At 36.6% G+C, this 18979-nt stretch overlaps 1 protein-coding gene across 1 annotated transcript; it reads left to right on the top strand.

Moving 5' to 3' along the window:
* The first annotated feature begins 1317 nt into the window (after positions 1–1317).
* On the top strand, positions 1318–16581 carry LOC146002487 (ribitol 5-phosphate transferase FKRP). Its single transcript, XM_083140370.1, has 2 exons — positions 1318–2167; positions 11392–16581. The coding sequence occupies exons 1-2, from the start codon at positions 1430–1432 to the stop codon at positions 12181–12183; spliced, it is 1530 nt and encodes a 509-aa protein (XP_082996496.1). The 5' UTR covers positions 1318–1429; the 3' UTR covers positions 12184–16581.
* The last annotated feature ends 2398 nt before the right edge of the window (positions 16582–18979 follow it).

Below are 18979 nucleotides of genomic sequence, written 5' to 3'. Positions count from 1 at the left end.
GCCGCGCCATCTACTGGCCACCGATGGAAATGCAATTTCAAAGCGCAGCGAGGTTTAAATGTGGGATAATCCTCTACTCCCTAACTCCTCTATGCTTATAGTGTAGCCTAGATCTGTTGTTGTAATGTGCGGTTTTTCGTGTCGCCTATCTGTTGTTCGCACAATTAGCAGCGAACGCTTGCCAATAGACTGAAGGCACCATGTCGCTTGTCACTTAGTTGGGAACTCCCCCTGTAGCGCGTCGCTTCGATCTCAGCAGTCAGCACCCTTCCTTTAAGGAGCTTTCCGACCGAAGTAACAAGTAGCACGCGAATACGCCATATGAACATTTCGTTTGCTGTTTGGACCCTCATGTGCAATGAATGCTATTTTACAGTCTGGAAGTGTGTGTCACTAGTGTGACAGTGTGAACATCCCATGTCGTTTGTCCCATTGGTTCGAAAGTTTCCTTACACTCATGTCGATGGCACTAAGAAAGTTTTGTGGGGTTCCCCTTGTCGTTTCATGGAATCATCATTATCATCATCGCCGCGATTAGTTTAAAGCGGAAGAAAAGAAACAGTAAATATCAAAAATACAAATGCTTCAGTGTGTATATCTTTAAAAGAAATGATGATGATGATAATAATAATGAACCTAATTCATACACAAAAATTTAGTTGCCAAGAGCATTCCACGCGTATTTTTTCTCCCGTATTATTAACGAAAGTATGACGATAACAGGACGTGGTCGACTGTCTAGAATGTTCGTTAATACCTTCGCGACCACTGTACCAAATATCAAAGCAATTATCACATTCATAGAAATGCTTCATATAAAAGAATCGGACGTTGCAGCGAAAACTCCTTACTTGCATTATAAGCAGACGCATACCAAGCACCGGGTTCAACACCAGCGCCTCTAGCGGATCATTTTCGAGTGGAACCAACCAGAGCGCGCAGAACTGTGCCGTTTTTCCACACTACGTTATTCAAGGCGCTGTACTTGGGCTGCCCTGCCTCGTTTTGTTTTGTTATCGACTGCACACTTTGGGAGGTGTCACTTATTGCACAACAATTGAGCAACCTTGTGTTCTGACGTCACGAGATAAAAATTATTAATTTTAGGCTAATGCCTAAGTTGTTAGGTTAGGCTAGCTAGGTTTAGTTCTATTATCATAGAAAAGAATTTTGCAGTGTATTTATGCTAATAATACCAAACCTTACAGACCTAACCTAACGTCGTAGGAATTTCTCATCTGACGTCAGAACACAAGGTTGCATAAGTGAAGTGAATCAATGTAGACAGACACACTGGTGGCATGGTGCGACGCGATGCGATGCTATCTAGCGAGCAAATGAAGCAGACGACAGCGGGGACCAGTTTTTCAATAATGGTCAACGAAAAATATTCGTGGGGACGATAGAATGACGAAATATCAACACAGTAATGAGAATAAGGGTTGCGAAAGTTACATCTGTATTTATCGTAGTGTTAAATACGGTGGTACTTTTCTATATTTGGAAATTATTTATGACGTTCGGTGAAAACAATTTAGCAGATGAGGACCTAAGACATCACACTTTTGATAGCAGTACAGTTCAAGCTATTGATAAAAACTACATAGAAAAGGCTGTGACAGTCGTAATAAGAGGATTTGAATTCTTCGAAAATGACGTGCTTGGAACAATTGAAGCAGTGTTATCAGTGTTTCGTAACATTGAGATACTTGTCATTAGTGATAAATTACCGTACCCTCCATTGAATTTCACTAATGTTTGTGACAACGTGAAACTTCTTAACTTGCAATTTGGTTTAACAAAAACTTTTGAAGCAAGAAATCCACTATCCTTCATTAAAACAAAATATGTACTTTTCATACCAGATTCTACTAGGATTGGAGAAAGGTCCACGCAACAACTCTTGTTGGAGCTCAAGAAACACCCCCACACAATAGTGTCTGCACCAGTTTTGAGCAACAGATTTGCGAACTGTCTCAAAGTTAAACTTAATGTCAAAGAATGGACACTCAGGTATCAAGATTTTTCAGAAAGTAATGTTTGTGATGCTGTCACAGGTAAACATGTAATATTTGTTGAATCTTACACACTGAGAAAGATGCCGGAGGCATTGATGTTGCCTTTCCCTGAATCTCTCTACATTCAAGCAACAGTCCAAGAGTTTAAGGTAGGTGCTGTAATGACATAATAAATGTTTTAAATACTAACTTAACAACAGGTTTGCCCGACCCTGTGGCCGAGTGGTTAGCACATCGCGCTGCGACGCCAATCCCGGTCGGGCTTGGTTGTTTGTGAATGTCCATTCATCAGTTTCATCACTCATCCCCATCTTCGCAAATTAGCCAAGAGGCACAAAACGCGAAGTAAAATAAACTAAATCAAATCAAATTAACAACAGGTTTGAACTGGAGTATTACACTAATTTTCAGATTAATTCATTTATCTATCTCTCTCTCTCTCTCTCTTTCTCTCTCTCCCCCCTCCCACTAATAAGTCTTTATTTTAGTTGTAAAAGTTACTTGTGATAGGAGTCATTCCATGTGAAAACAACCAATGGTAATAAGTTCCTGTAGCATTGTCTAACATCTGGAAGGTGTTTTGTGTGATGTGGGAATGATTCATAGCGGAAATTCATGTTCTTTGTTAAAAATTAATTCTCCGACGGACAATTGCCTTTGGCGCGTACACCTTCGTACATCATCACGCGTCGTAATTGTGTTTTGTTCATGTTCATTGGGTATCCAGAGTTTCGTACCGTTTCGAACTGTCTGTGTTTGCAATGAAAGTTAGAAACATGACGTGTCGTGGATGCGTGGTGAAATTCGTACCAGGTGTGGAAGATCCAGTGGATTTTTTAATTTAATTGAACACGGGATCGTGAAGAAAGGAAAGGAATGTCGAAAATGTGGCAGTGAATGTATGCTACTCGTTAGAAGGAATGGGCTGTGGTCATTTGGGGGCAGGTGACTCCGGCCAATTTCTAACATGCCTTTAACAGGGATTCTATAGAGAAAGCCGTGTAGCCGGAGCGGAGGCGGGGCCATGGTAGTGGTAGGTCAATTACCCCAGGGTCAGAGCCCGGAATCGGTGGGAAATTTGGACTCAAAAATTTGAAACAAAAATATTTTTTTTGTTTAAATTTCCCACCGATTCCGGAACGGATAGCCCCAAAAACCATTCACTGGTAGCACCACGAAACATTACAATTTTCTTCGTAAAACAATGCGAAAAAAAAAAAAATTAGATCAGATGAGCTTTGTTCAAGGGTATTTCTTGGGTTCCAAAGGTTGAAACCCTGCATAACGAATGAAAATCGACAAAACACAAGCACGACGTGCGATTATGTAGGAAGGTGTACGCGCCATATTGTCTCTCAGGCAAGCGAAAAGACTATGAGAAAGAAGTACTCGTAATGTGAAAAATTGCAATTACTTTGATAAAAAACAACAACATGAATACACCTTAAAGAATGTTCCGCAAAGCAGATAGGTAAGTACAACTGTCAAAAATTGACAAAACGAAGAAGTTATAGGTGTCCGGGGAATACTAGATTTTTACCAAAGATAGAAAGTTCTTGTTTTCACTGTCTTAATGCAGGGGTCCTAGCCTTTCAGATAATGTATATACATAAAAGATAAGACATAGGTATCTGTAAAGTTAGCCATCAAAGGGAGGAAATTTACAGATTTTAAAGGCCTGTAAAATTCAAAGGGCTTAAAACCAAAGGTTGGCAATTTTGGTACAAGATCATTATGCTACGAATGCAATTTTTACATGGTTCGATTTCGATGTATGTCTGTTTACACATAGTGCAGAGTTTTAGCGATTACTTAAACTTTTGTTCAATATATGCTTTCGTGGTTAGGTTTGGTTTCTATAGCATTAAAATAAAGTCCCTAAATGCATTCTACTAAGGTTCCGATTTACTTCTACATTCATTCTCACACTTCTACGATATTTACTGTTGCTTGTCGACATAGACTATCTTGTCCATGAGAAGTGCGCATGCTTGCGTAAGGTAATTTTCAAGTTCTTTTTTTCAACATAAGGAAGGTTCAAATTTCGTGTGATAATGATTTCCAAAATTCTATGATAATTAGTATTTGTGCAAGGAGCCGGAACCGTTACCGTTTCTTCATTCTGCCAGAAGATTTTTCTTTTAAAAAATTAATTAAATTACCGTACTTGAAATTTGCTTTTGGTCAAGATAATTACATTAGGTAATGAAAAACATTTTGAATTCAATTTATTCATGCAAACATAACATATTCGTAATAAAAACTATTACAACTTGTCATGTTCCTTTTAGACTAATTCTTTAAGTATGATAAAAACTTTAGAGACAGTTCTGTGTTCTTCTGATTTGTAATATTATATGTTCTTCCAGTCTCAGTTGTAAATTCACATGGTGTGAGGACATCAAGGATGTTCTGATACTCTACCCAAACAACATCACTTCTTTCCAAAGTAAAAGTAGTTGAGGAACGACTTAAGATGACCGCACCCCTCTCCGATTTTCTTCATATTTGTCATACTCACTAATTGAGGCCTCCTAATCACGAATCTGAAGTTAAAAGTTGTAGGAAACGTCTAGAAATTGCAAAATAAGCTAAAATAAGGCGTTAGTTTTCGGAATGGAAACCGTCGATTTTCGCGAAATTTTTTGTTTCACAAGGAAATATATATATTCCTGATACTACCTCAACACCAAATTTTAACTGTGTTTGCCTAACCAAAACTAACCTAACCACACGTCAATAGTTTGTGGGGCTAGCGTCAATGGTTCACAATTATTTTGCAATTTCTAGATCCTGATACTACCACGACACCAAATTTTAACTATGTTTGCCTAACCTAACCACACGTCAATGGTTCGTGGGTGCTAGCGTCAATGGTTCGCAATTATTTTGCAATTTCTAGACATTTCCGACAAATTTTAACTTCAGATTCATCATTAGCAGGCCTCAATTAGTAAGTATGCAAATATGAAGAAAATCGGAGAGGGGTCCGGTCATCTTAAGTCATACCAGTAGTTGATGGTCTAGCTGGTTTGAACAACATGACTTGAACATCAATTTTATCCTTTGACATTTCAATTTCCTTGCCCACATACCATCTGTTACCATGTATACAAGCTATGCATTCATTCACAGTTATTTTATTGATGTCAATCAGTTCTTTTGATCCATCAACTTTGATCAGTATATGGTTAACATGAAATGATGATGATGATACTTATTAGAAGAGTAGATGAGTTCTTGGGGATGTAGCAGTGATGGTCTCTTGTTCCATCGAATCTCCTGGATTTATTGAAGCGATCATTGAGATACTCTTGTTCTGTCTTGATCTCATCAACTCTAACCTTTAATGTTTCCTAAGCAAAACTTGTACATATCCTTAGGTGTTGATCTCTGAAGACTTGCCTTTACTACAAGTCTCTTCACTGTCCCACCAGTCCCATCACAGGGAGTCTTGCCATGACTTGTGGGAAAGAAATGCCACTCAACATCCACACCAAAGTCATCTGTATGTTTACAGTTTTTTTTTTCTATTCTTGTATTGTATTCCTGATCTATCTGAGAAATAATAGATCTTCAGATTAGGTATGAATTTCTGGATAAATAGAACTAGCTTCTTCTGGAATGCATAAACAGCAGTTGTAATGTGGTCCATACAATCACTTATAACTAGACCTCGGATTTTTAAGTTCTAAAAAGTGTGCTTTTAGGTTTCTAAAATAGGTTCTAAAAATCCTAAAATAGGTCCTAAAACTCTTAAGTTAGGCTCGAAAAATCTTGAAGTATGTTCAAAAAAAACTTTAAATGTTAAATGGTTCAAAATTCCTGAAAAATGGTGATTAGGTATAGTCACTGGCAATGAAAATGGAACACCTATATCCTGAAATACGCACTATCTCGCATAATGTTATGTGTGTTGCCTAACCCTATGGCGATGGCAGAACTTACCATTGGAAATTGCTATTAAAATCCACTCTTCGCCGTATAGTTAGGTAAAAATATTTTTTCATGATATCCACAGTCAAACTCCACAATTTTGTCTGTGAGGATCAACTTATGTGTTGAAGATAATATTTCAACAAAAACATTGTCAGTGTTGCAAACTTGAATGCTGAAATGTTAGTTCGCAATGCGTGAATACCACATAGCACCAAAGTGATGCGAAAGTGAGCAAGACCACACAGGCCCCTAGAAAACTTAGGCCCGGTATGCTAGATGTCTACCCAAGATTTTTTTCCTTTCTTTAGGCATGCCCTAACAGGATCAAAAGAAAAAACCCGTCCACCTCAAAATTTGTGTGGGTCTTATTGCCAGGGACTGGATTAACTGGTAATTCACCATCTGTGTTCATCAGTGAGGGGGACACATCGTCCTGGAGAATATTCAGATATCTCTCCCCATTCAGGGTTCCATGGATGAAGGAGACATGTCCCGGAATTCGGGTGTTCCATATCCCATACCACACCATTATCTTTTACTGACTTCCTTACGAGGATCTGTCCATGATGGGTTGGTATCTAACCAATAACTATGATTCTGCTTATTTACCTCACTGTTCACGAAGAACAAGGATGCCACGATTGCCGTTGCTGTTTCTTCGTTTCTCGGCCATCCACTATGTTCTCTGTTGCACACTGATCCCGTCTCCTTAAACTTCTGCATTACATGCAACACACAACGTGTGGTACGTGAGATGTCTTCTCTCTCTGGATGCCGGGCACTGAAATCTTCAGCAGTGACCCTGGTACTGCGCTCCCCACTTATAACAACAATTTCGATCCGTTCTTGGAGGGTTAGAGCCATGTTAAATCACCTGGAACAAATAAATACCAACCTATTACATTGTCAAATGTGAACTTCAACTGTGAAAATATCCTCTCCAAATAAAATAAAAATAACTGCATATTCTTATTTCTGAGAAACACACATGTAAAATGATATGCTACATGACCCCTTTCCCATTTGATATTCTGGATGTAATTCCAAGGTGGCGGCTTTCAAGATGGCCACCATGATACACGCTAGCCACATCTGGGGTGCCCCCACCCCAATTACCCATATCCGAAATTTCATCGCCCTCCGTCAAGTCGTTTTCAAATTAAAAGGGTGGTTCCGGACTTTTGCCTCATCCTGTACTTTATGAGCAGGTAAGAGTGGTAACACAGGACTGTCCTCCTCTCCAACAATACCTAAATCATTACAATACTCCACCTCCACATAGTTTCCGAGATATAACATGTTTTGTGTCATATGGTGTGTTCGTTCGTCTACCCAATTTCTGAAAATCTTCAAATTTTCCAAAATTTGTAACTTTCAGCATATTTGTTGGACAAGTCTAACATTACATATTTGTCATATTGGAACAAGCATCTATCAGTAAAAAAAAATTGGATGCAAATCCATGACTAAAGCACCATCTTGTCTTTCAATTGGGTGATTTCACATGGAATGACCCTATTGAATAAAAGCACGTCACTATAACACATGTCCAAAAGCTAGAAACATCAGAAGCAACTTAGTCTTCATAAACGATGCAAGTGGGAGTACAGAGGGTCAAGTATACCAAGGTTTGTCTTCTGCCTCTCCTGGAAAAAGTATGGGTACACCCATGCTTGAGACCTGCAAGTCAGTAGTTTTAGATTCGGGCATGGCTTAAATCATAGTGTATGCATTTCATTTCTATTGTTGCTTATAAGTTTCCAATTATGCTGTTTTTCTCCATGTGTGCTATTTTGGAATGTGTGCATGTGTTGCTTGAGTTCAGATGTTTTCCTTTGATGAACTAATTAATGCCAATTGCCTCCGTGGTTATATTGTGCTGTGCTGCTGGGGGTCCTACAGTTAGTTTCAGAAGTTTCATACAAACAGTGGCATTATTGCATCTTGTATATCCAAACAGGTCATGCAATCATTGACACTGTAATTAAACATTGATTTCTCAACTGTTTGGAGCAAGTACTCTATTTCATGTAAATTAGCAAGCTGAGAACCTGTTTGCACAAGGAGCACTGTCATGGCCGTAGGCAGGAAAAATTTTCAGGGGGGGGGGGGGTTCACTCATAATTGTTCTCATGGGCGTCACCAGAAATTTGAATAAGAGAAATGATAATAATTTTAAAATTTCATAAACTAATTAATTCCAAACGTATTATTATTATTACTGTCCTTATATTCTTGAGGAGACTTTTCTACTCTATCCATCAGGAGTGAATATGCAGCACAACTGTTTTTATTTTTTTATTTTACGTTTCATGCAGTGTATTCCGAAATGCAAAGTTATTATATTTTGTTATTATGTTTTAGGTACCTCAAGAAAAAGCTTTAAAAATAAGAGAGAAATTTTAGTCATAAGTTTATGTTGTTTGACCATTCACATAAAACTTAATTTTTGGAATTTTGAAAACTGTGGAGCCAGTTATTCTTTTGATTAAATTGTAAAACATAACATGGTGCCTGTATTGTAACCTTAATTTTTTCGGTCTAACGCTGTTTTTCTTTGGTTATTCTGTTGGAATACTAACTAACTGGACTTTATTTCCGTTATTAACAATAAAACTAACAAACATTATGCTATTTTGTAACGTGCAATAAACTATGTCAATTCGGGGAGGAGGGGGGTTCTAGGAACCAGTTCGATCCCACTTTCCGATGCTCATATTGTGCCTATGCTTACCAAACAGCATTATACCGGGTGGTCCAAAAGTCCCGGAACGGTCTCATATTGTGAGAAATACACATCCAATCGGAAAACGAAAAAATACTTGTTTAATAAGTGAAAGAAAGCTATTCAATGATATCACACTTAATTCCCCACCCCCTTTGGGGTGGGGCAGGGGGCAACTGTGAAATTTTAAATGGAAACCCCCAATTTGTATTGTAGAATCGGAAAGAGACTTCATTGGGAGTCCAACGAGCTATCAACCATCCTCCTAGCTCAATTAGGAACGGAGATATGGCGATTTAAAAAAAAAAAAATTCAAAGGTACGCTCTGCCCCTAATTGAGCTAGAGTGAAAGTGATTGCAGATTCGGAATCTGCATGTCAAGACCTATCAATAGAGTGTATGGTAGACCCCTTCCATGTATCTACTATATCGAACCGCTGGGTAAAGGATAGTGAATGTAACGTGCTACGAAGCTGGATATCCTAGGTTTGAACTCTTATAAAGGGGGAATTTAAATGTTGGGATGGGAATTTTGGGACAATCACAAGGGAATTTTCAGTGTTATCCAGGAACAGCACTCGAAAGAGGACAGCAGAAGTGAAAATGAAGGGGTCGTGGGTGGGCTGCGATTCTGAGAATTAAATCAGTTTCACTCAAATTTCAGAATTCAAATGTTTGAAAATTCTAGCTCGATCATTCCAGGATTGTCTCCCTGTTGTATTTTTGTGAAACTGCGAATACATTTTTGAAAATGTGTTACAAATTTGGTTTCTGAACTTCCCATTAATCCAACATGCAAGAAGTTTCAGGGGGGGGGGGGTTGAACCCTAACCCCCCTCTAATATGGCCAGGAGCACTGTGCTCATACACACACACACATGTGCACATATAATCTTGTGCATATGTATATATATATATTGCACATCATTAAAAATGTTTATATTTCTGCGAGAAGTCACTAGATTGGAAACTTTGCAATGGATATATTTATTCATATGAAATGGAGTACACACTCACTTCCTGAGTACTTCTTGCTCTTTTTTTCTTTGGAATATGTTCTTATGAACACTTATTTTTTGTAAATAATATGACCCATTGTTGTCCTCCACCTCCCTCCTGCCCCCTAGTCTCAATCAGGTTTTTTTTTAGACATATAGCAATCAATAACGTAATTTGTTTTTATTGATAGATTGCAATGCAGTCTTTGTAAAAATTAGGCACAGTTTGCCTCAAGATGTCATTAATTATGAGCAATACCCCAGTAAAGAGCTTCGCAACAATGATGTAGGAAGAAAAAGCGCCTCAGTTGTTTTCATGCATCACAATATGAGTCATATCATCTCCACTGTAATTTGACATCTTTAACTTTCTTTTTCTCTTCACCATTGGCCAAACTAACATTGCATGAAAGTGGTGTACTACTGTATATTTTACATACAAAATGCATCATTACAGGCATGTTGCTAGCTACAATGATTTAAATCCTTCAGTTGTGGAGACAGTTGATACTCTGTTGAGGGCTTAATTTTAGACATAAAAGGAGGCAAAGACCTTTTTAGATGTTGAAGAGTTGGGGAAGATCCATCTACAATTACTCTCATGATTGCTTATTAAACGTATAAAAGCTGATATTTTATGTCAGGTCTTCATCACCACAACATTAACATTAGTCACAACAGATACCTCATTGTGCAAATTTCCAGATTGACCTTGACCTTTTAGGTGTTTAACCAGCAGGATGCATGCTCTCCACTGGAACATAAGGGTGCATGCTGGGTAAAAAATACCCAGAAGAAAATTGCAGATTTTTAATGGTTTCAAAGAAAGTAAATTATAATACCTTCAATTAATAATTTAATTTGATTAAGTTTAAACATTTTACTTCATTACGCAAAGATAAAGTTGAGAAAAGATGAGAAAGAGAAGACAGGTAAAAAATACCCAGCTAAAAAAGTTTATTTGTTTTAAAGCATGTAAGTAGTAATACCGTCATTGATTAATGTAAATTTATTAATTTTGAACATTTGCATTGAATCACACAATTGACAAGAACGTGATAAAACAACATATTGAAATACCAAACTGAAATGTATGAGTGCACATTGGGTGAAATTTACCCAGGGTGTGTGTCTATAGTCATGCAAGCAGAACTAACGAAATAACTAACAGCTGATTCACGGTCCAAAGACTCGGAATAGTTTACTGGAAAGGTTCTGAGAAGGGTGGCCTCAGACAATCACTGGGAGTGATGAAAAATATATTTGAAAATCGACTGGGTATTTTTTAACCCATACACGTGTCCTTATGGATTAAGGGTCAGGCAAGATCATCATCATCATTTCCTGCTGCACTAAAGGTTCTGGGTTTGAGTTCTAGCCTGGGCATTTCCTTGTGAGTGTGTCTTCATCAGCTTCATCTTATCATTCATCATCATAATTGTGATTAATACAGTGGCAGAGAAACAACATAAAATAGGAAACATACCATTGAATGTTACTTTCATTGACAATATATTGTTAATTTAGGCATCTTGGGGAAGGATGATCATCTCCTTTTCCCACATGTTGCTAACACTGGTCTGCCGGTTTTTTTGTAATCATTTATCTAACAAAACCATCTAATTTTCATATATAAACAATATATCATAGTCTTAGTTGTGGTGGGTTAATGCTTAACATAGTTCATGTAACTACTGTATTCATTTTTTAGGTTTACCTGAAAAGAAACATTCAGTTCGGTGAAGGAAAGGCTTTATTCAGCACACACCATGCTCAGTGGAAGCTTAAGCAGCTGCATCAATTACGAAAGCAGCAAATGTATGAGAAATTTGGTATTAAGAAAGTGATCAAGGAAAACGATAGTGTGGAATGGTATGGTTGCAATAAAAAGAAACAAAGATGTTTCGGAACTGTTATGGATGACACTCCAGAGTTTTTATATGAAGGACGTTGGACTCCACCATGCTGTTTAGAGGGCCTGAGAAAAACTGCAAGGCATGTTTTTGACGTGTTGGAGAAGTCGAAGGTCAGATACTGGCTGGAGGGTGGAAGCCTATTGGGTGCCATGAGAAACAATGACATAATTCCTTGGGACTATGACGTCGATATTGGTATGTATAAGGAAGACATTCAGAAGTGTATTTGGCTTGTCGAGGCTGAGAAATATGCCGTCATGGATGAAGATGATTTTGTGTGGGAGAAGGCTCATGAGGGTGATTTTTTTCGGGTACAGTTTAGCCAGGTTAACCGTTTGCATGTTGATATTTTCCCCTTTTATCCAAAAGATGGTGTCATGACAAAGGACACCTGGTTCCCAACACATAGGCAAGATACTGAGTTTCCGGAATATTTTCTGAAGCCATTGTCCACCATAGAGTTTGTTGGAAGGCAGGTATCCGCTCCAAATAATATTCGCGATTTTTTAGAATTGAAATTTGGAAAGGGAGTAATTGAGAATCCTCAGTATCCCAATCCTAAAAAAATAAAATTTCCCCAAACATAAATCTTAGGATACAAATCCAGCATTGTCTTATGTGCCATAATCAGTGTTATAATAGTGTCTGAAAAGTTTTGCCTGATTTTGGTAAAAATTATGAAATGTGTGATACTTGCTAAGTAGTACTATTGCTTACACTGTATTGGATGTGGAAAGCAGATCTGTATTTGGCATTATAGCCATTGAACTGGTAGTCATAGTTCCACTGAATGACCATCCAATAGCCAGATCTAACCCTGTAATTTTTTTTTGTTTCATGGCAGCTTGAATTATGTATATGAAACAATTCACTATTCATGATAATGACGCACCCAAAATATATGTTGTTGATAGCAAGATTGGAAAATTATGTAAATCATAAGTAAACAATTTGATTACTTTACAAAAATTTTGTAGTCTGATGGAAAAATGTTATTGATGAAATTAAAAGGAAAACAGCATACCATCACCCCCACATTTGATTTATGTAGTTTTATACTCGTTGAAAAGATAAGAACTATCTTGAATCTACTTGGACACATTGTGTCTGCTTGTACTAAAAAAAAATTCTGGTCTTCTAGTGTGGCTTCCACTAAAATATAACATTTTCACCTGGTCAATAAAATAGTTATTTCCAAATCCATTAAGTGAGTTTTAATGGTTGCAGGATGGCTCCAATCACAAAACTTCAAATTTTGATCCTACAATAATTGCTCATCCACTTTACCCTCTCAAATTTGCAATTCTGAAAAAAAAGTACTGTAAGGTGAGCTATTAATTAATTTTGAGAATTTTCTGTATGGATTAAACTGGCAATCATTTTTTTTTAAAATGTCTCACTGGATGAGGCTTTATAGTGCAGAGAATCTTACGTGAATATATGTCCCAGTTTACGGTATATGGACTAATTAATGTTATGCTGTCATGTTTCGTCTTTCTCTTATTAATTAATAGTTCTTTTCCTAACAACCTTCTACACTTTCATGTTAAACAGCAGTTCACTTGCATGTAAGTGAAGTTCTGCTACTTATGTTCACAAGTTAAATTTTCATGATGAAGTCCAGACTTGCTTCTGAGACGACTGACTCTGTGTTCGCAATTTGAGTTTCAGCATTATCCTGCAACGTTAATTATGCAATGCATTACCTTTCTCATGAATAAAGTGAAATGTGAGAAAAATAATGGTTATATGGTAGACCTATGTTTTACGGTTTTCCTACCAGTTAATAATTTGTATCAAAATTATATAGGTTTTTGATGCAAGTATCGGCAGAAAGAGATTCCTTCCCGTTCAACCACGTGGTGATTGAAGCTTTCATAATTTTATGAATAGTGATATCAAATTTTTGCCTAGGATTTTATGATATACAGATATTATATTCATGTGCTTACTATTTAATCTGATCATTAATACATTATTTGTTACTAATAATATTGTATGAAAAAGTTGTAGTCCTAAACTAGTCTATATGTTAATGTGTGAGAATAGATTAGTGTGATGTATGAGGTGCCAATTTAAAATTATTTTGTTTAATGAAAAGAATGTTGGCTTAAGTACTGAATCTCAACCCCGGTCACATCACATTCACATTAGTTTTTCTCTGTTTTGTCCAATTTTGCTGTGAAAATTTCCAAATATACTTTTTTGTATTTAAAATGAGTATATGGAGATAACATGAGTGCAGTGGATTTTCAGAAGGGAGGGGGCGAGTAAAGGGTATTTGTCTTTTTAGGAGTGCTGGGCAAAAGGGGAGTATGATCCTCACCATAAATAAAAGTTGCACGAATTATAGAGAATATTAAGCTGTCCAGAAATCAGGCGTTTGCACTTTGGACTGTGCAGTGGCGCCAGATATTTTACTTTAATTAGAGCTTTGAAAAAATGGCATGGACTTGGAGGGAGGGAAATCGACAGAGAGTATCAAACACATTAGTCATTGGATTTTCGTCACCAGACACAGCAAATACCTCTGAGTGATATAAAAATCTTGCAAAACCTAAAAAAGAAGTTTGATTTAGGTACATATACATAAAATAGGTTCTAACAAGCAAAATAGATTATTTTAGGCACTATAAAACTTCATCAGTTGTTGTGTTTTTAATAAAACTCGGACATAACTTATTTCTTATTTACCTGCAAAGGAAAAAAATAGGTTAAAAACCTAAAATCCGAGGTCTACTTATGAGCATGCATCATAATGCAACTACTTGGAGAGGTTTGTAGTTAAATAAATCATTATTTTATAAATTCTTAGGTTTTTGTGTGGTCATTGATATGACCACATTCAAATTCAAATTCAATTCAAGTTGTCCACTCTTTATTAAAATGTCAGTATTGGGTATGAAGTAAGGTATGATCTGTAGTGTGTGCAAAAGTACATATAGTAAGGATCCATTCATATTCAATGTGCCAACTGACACGCTTAAATGTTGGCATTGCAATTCACTCATAGAATAAAACAATAGTCACATGAATTGTGGGAATACATATATTTAAATTGCTACTTTTCATAGAAAATTTACAGTAGGGCCATTTTAAGGCCCAAATCAGCTGGGAATCAGGAGCTCAACTTGAGAACTGTCAGTGTTGTCAACAATTGGAAATCAGAACTTCTAAATCTCCACATAAAATCATTTAGTTCAAATCACCAAAGTATTTAGTTGATTGTGTCTTTCACTTTTCTGTGTTTAGTGGTTTCTTCATACAAGAAAATTTCTTGTTAACATCATGTATGTCCACCAATGTCCTTTGCAATATTAGGTGGGTGAGAATTATTTGCCTCGCATGAATATCTGGAAAGATATAAAGGATATTCTACAGATTTGTTGCTAAACCGAAAGTAACCAGTAAAGTTGCTCATGGCTTTTTCATAAATCTTGCCTCAAACTAGCAATATAAATCTGTTAGACTACAATATATAGGGACAGAACTAGAAACCATGATGTGGATAATCTACACGAGAATGCACAAATATATGTTAGCACATCAACAACTACTGCAAAAACCGTGCAAAATAAACTTCTTTTAATAAAACATAAAAAGCAAGGATTAAACTATGAAGTGGGAGCAGCACATGCTTAACCACTACTTCTCTGGTTTCAATTCTCCTCACGCTGCCTAGCAGACGTTTCCTCATTTCTGGGTGCCATGAGAACTGTTCAGCGATCACTAGCATTGGAAAGATAACAGGTTGAACCAAATGCAGTTTAAGTAATGTCCCAAATAAATCTGTTTCATCACACCATATTGTGATTGTTGTTTCATTTAATGGGTACATACTCTTCCTACATGTATTAAATCGTAGGTAAAGATTTCCAGTATGATATATCTCATCCTATCTTAGATATTGATATAAATGTATTTTGCAAATATTAATTGCCATATTTCTGCATATTTTGAAAATATATAAATTAAGTTTTCATTGCCATTCTTCAATTTTGTATTTTTATAATTTTATATTTATATAAACTTCAACATTGCTCAAGTTCCTAAGATAATGATTTTGTTTTCATACACGCTGTGGATTATTTTATATAAGAAGTCATTTTGAAATTTGTATTGAGAGTTATTTTATATTTGTGAGGGCTGAAGTATTTGTAATGTTTAGTGAATCATGTATTTAGTTGCTTTTACTATAACATTTTTAGAAATAGTTTTTTCCCCTTACTTTTCTACCTCAAAGAATAAAGCGTTCAACAGTACATGTCACTTCATTTACTCATACATGGTGATTATTTTATTGGTGTACAGCAAGTAGACTTGTTTCAATCAAAGTACATACATTGTAATGTAAATTAATGTACCAACAGCAAAGTACAGCACAACAATACAATTGATTTATATCCAAGTTAAACGTCATACAAATTACTTGTGTATTTGAATTAGTCAATTTCCGTAATTTTGTAATACATTTTTTATCGAGCCATGTAATAAGTTGACATTGGAGCAGGTGTTTCTCAAACAAGTTGTGCAGGAAATGTTCATGTTATTTACACAGCATGTACTATTCGCTGTATTACTCTGGTAGTATTTTTTGGGTATTCCATTCATCTCTTTGTATGTGCCAAAAACAAAATGTCTTATCAATAACGGAATCATATTCTAGAGTTGGAAGAGGTCGGAAAAAAACTGGCTTTTTTAAAAAAAAAACAACAGTTTTTTCCGTGGCTTTTTTGGTTGGGCTTTTTTCACAAAAGTGTCTCAAATCAATGAAAATACAAGAGTTGGCAGTATTTTTTCTGTTCCATGGATTTTGTTTATCTCCCTACTGTAAAATAGACACTAATTTTTAAATATAAGATACAATTTACAATATGAAATTCGTAGCTAGACATAAACAGTGTTTTCAAGAAAGCTGGTTTTTTTGAATGGGCGGTTCTTTCTGAGTGTTATCTTCATATTTTGGTAAGCTTATTAAATATATCGATGTACAGGGTGGCTCAATAAGTCACTTAACACCCTCAGTACAAGGCCACTGCAGCGCGCAACATGGAAATGGTGATGACCAATCGTTATCAGGCCAAGGGGGAACCACATTGACGCCACCCACACGGTCGGTGGCCATCTTGATGTCCGCCATCTTGAATTCAACTTCAGAATTTTAAATGGGAAGGGGGTCGTGCGACATATCAAAATGGGCTAGAATTTCACGAGAAATGCAATGGTGAAGGTTTTTCGACGTATCTTTAACCAGTAAAAAGTTATGACTGAATTCTTGTACCAATTTGCTCCTTTTCGAGGTGTTAGAAAAATGCCTTAAAATTTGTTTAGCACTTCGGTAATGCATCGAGATCAAAGTGACGTCTATGGAGAGACGTTCGCATGCCATTGCACATTATTTTAATCGGATACATCCATGAAGAGCTGTGCATTATGAATGGTTGTCGCGAACAATTTACAGTGTGACGCTTCCATTGAATTAAAAGTCCTTCACAGTGACAAGGCTAATGTTTATGTTCATAACGAAGTTTATAAACAGAATATGTGATCCTTGTCATCTGATAACTAACTTTGGACAAAAACTGGTTCATAACGTTCCCATAAGTGTTCTGGTGTTCTTCCCTATTGAAAAAAACTCTGTAAAAAGTACCTTCTTCCATAAGCAAGGATGAAAAAAACTGTTTATTTAACAAATCCAAGTAGCCCTAAGCATTTAAGGTTCCGTTGATGGAAAATTGACTAACCAATTGTGTTCCACACAGCACGCCACACCATTAACTTACCAACACTAACCATTCAGCTTTGATCTGTCGAAAATGGGTTATCAGATAAAAATCATCGAATATTCTGTTTATGAACTTCGTTATGAACATAAACATTAGCCTTGTCACTGTGAAGGACTTTTAATTCAATGGAAGCGTCACACTGTAAATTGTTCGCGACAACCATTCATAATGCGCAGCTCTTCATGGATGTATCCGATTAAAATCGTGTGCAATGGCATGCGAACTTCTCTCCCTAGATGTCACTTTGATCTCGATGCATTACCGATGCGCTAAACAAATTTTAAGGCATTTTTCTAACACCTCGAAAAGGAGCAAATTGGTACAAGAATTCAGTCATAACTTTTTACTGGTTAAAGATATGTCGAAAAAACCTTCACCATTGCATTTCTCGTGAAATTCTAGCCCATTTTGATATGTCGCACGACCCCCTTCCCATTTAAAATTCTGAAGTTGAATTCAAGATGGCGGACATCAAGATGGCCACCGACCGTGTGGGTGGCGTCAATGTGGTTCCCCTTGGCCAGATAACGATTGGTCATCGCCAATTTCAAATTCCATGCCGCTGTGGCCTTGTACTGAGGGTGTTAAGTGACTTATTGAGCCACCCTGTAGTATAAACATATTTACATAACTAGAGTAGTTTTGTATGTGTTTTTAATGGAACCTAATAGTATATGATTTTCAATGTTCGAATTTTTTATACAAACATGTACATGAAGCAAAAAAAAAAAAATACTGCTATACCTTCTGAAAATCTAGTATCAAATCTCTTTACATTAAATTTTGTGTTCAGTAAAATATATTTGTATTCTGGCTTTCCAGTACATCATGTATAATTTGGTTAAATGGCTGCTAAACCTGGACATGGAGCAACTAGTGATGTATTTTGGCCGTTTGTTGCAGTGGTTCTCAACCTTTGTGAGACCACAGCTCAGTAAAAAGTCAATGCCCTGGTCCCAACAATTTCACTCATAAATACATTTCTGACCTTTAAAGTTTATATGGAAATTAATAGGCACCCTTAACTAATATTAATATTTCAACTATGGCATACTCATCAATTATGTATAGACTTGCTGTCAAATATAAAATTACATTTAAAGTAGTTGTCAACCCCTGGGTGCAATGAACCTTTTGCAGACCGGCGGTTGAAAAACACTGGCACTAAAACTGAAGTAGAAGCAAATAAGACTGGACGCAAATGGCAAAAAAATATCTATTTAAGAAATCTGGACTGGACCTACAGTTTGAAATGAGATCTGAAACATTCTGCCTCCACTGAGGATTGAACCTCAGACCCTTTCTTATTACAAGGCAACAGCATTACTTTATGCCACTCCAGAGGCCCATTCATTATAAAAGGAACCTTCTATCAAAACGCCAGAATTTTTTTCGACAGTACTTGCAATTTGTTTTCTGTAATTTACAGGCTAAATTAAATCTTAATCTCTGATGAAGTAACTAACAATCTTGTTAAGCATAGAGAACATTCAGACAGACGCAACACATTACAGTGGGGGGTGTAACATTGAAGTGACAAGTGACATGAGCCCCTTCAGTCCATAAGCAAGCATTCACCACACATGCACAAACAAGA

This window comes from Lepisma saccharinum, chromosome 1 (assembly GCF_977018435.1).
Source record: "Lepisma saccharinum chromosome 1, izLepSacc3.1, whole genome shotgun sequence".
In the NCBI taxonomy this organism is placed as follows: Eukaryota; Metazoa; Arthropoda; class Insecta; order Zygentoma; family Lepismatidae; genus Lepisma; species Lepisma saccharinum.
The sequence above is the reverse complement of the archived record's forward strand: the minus strand, read 5'-3'. Positions and strand labels throughout refer to the sequence as shown.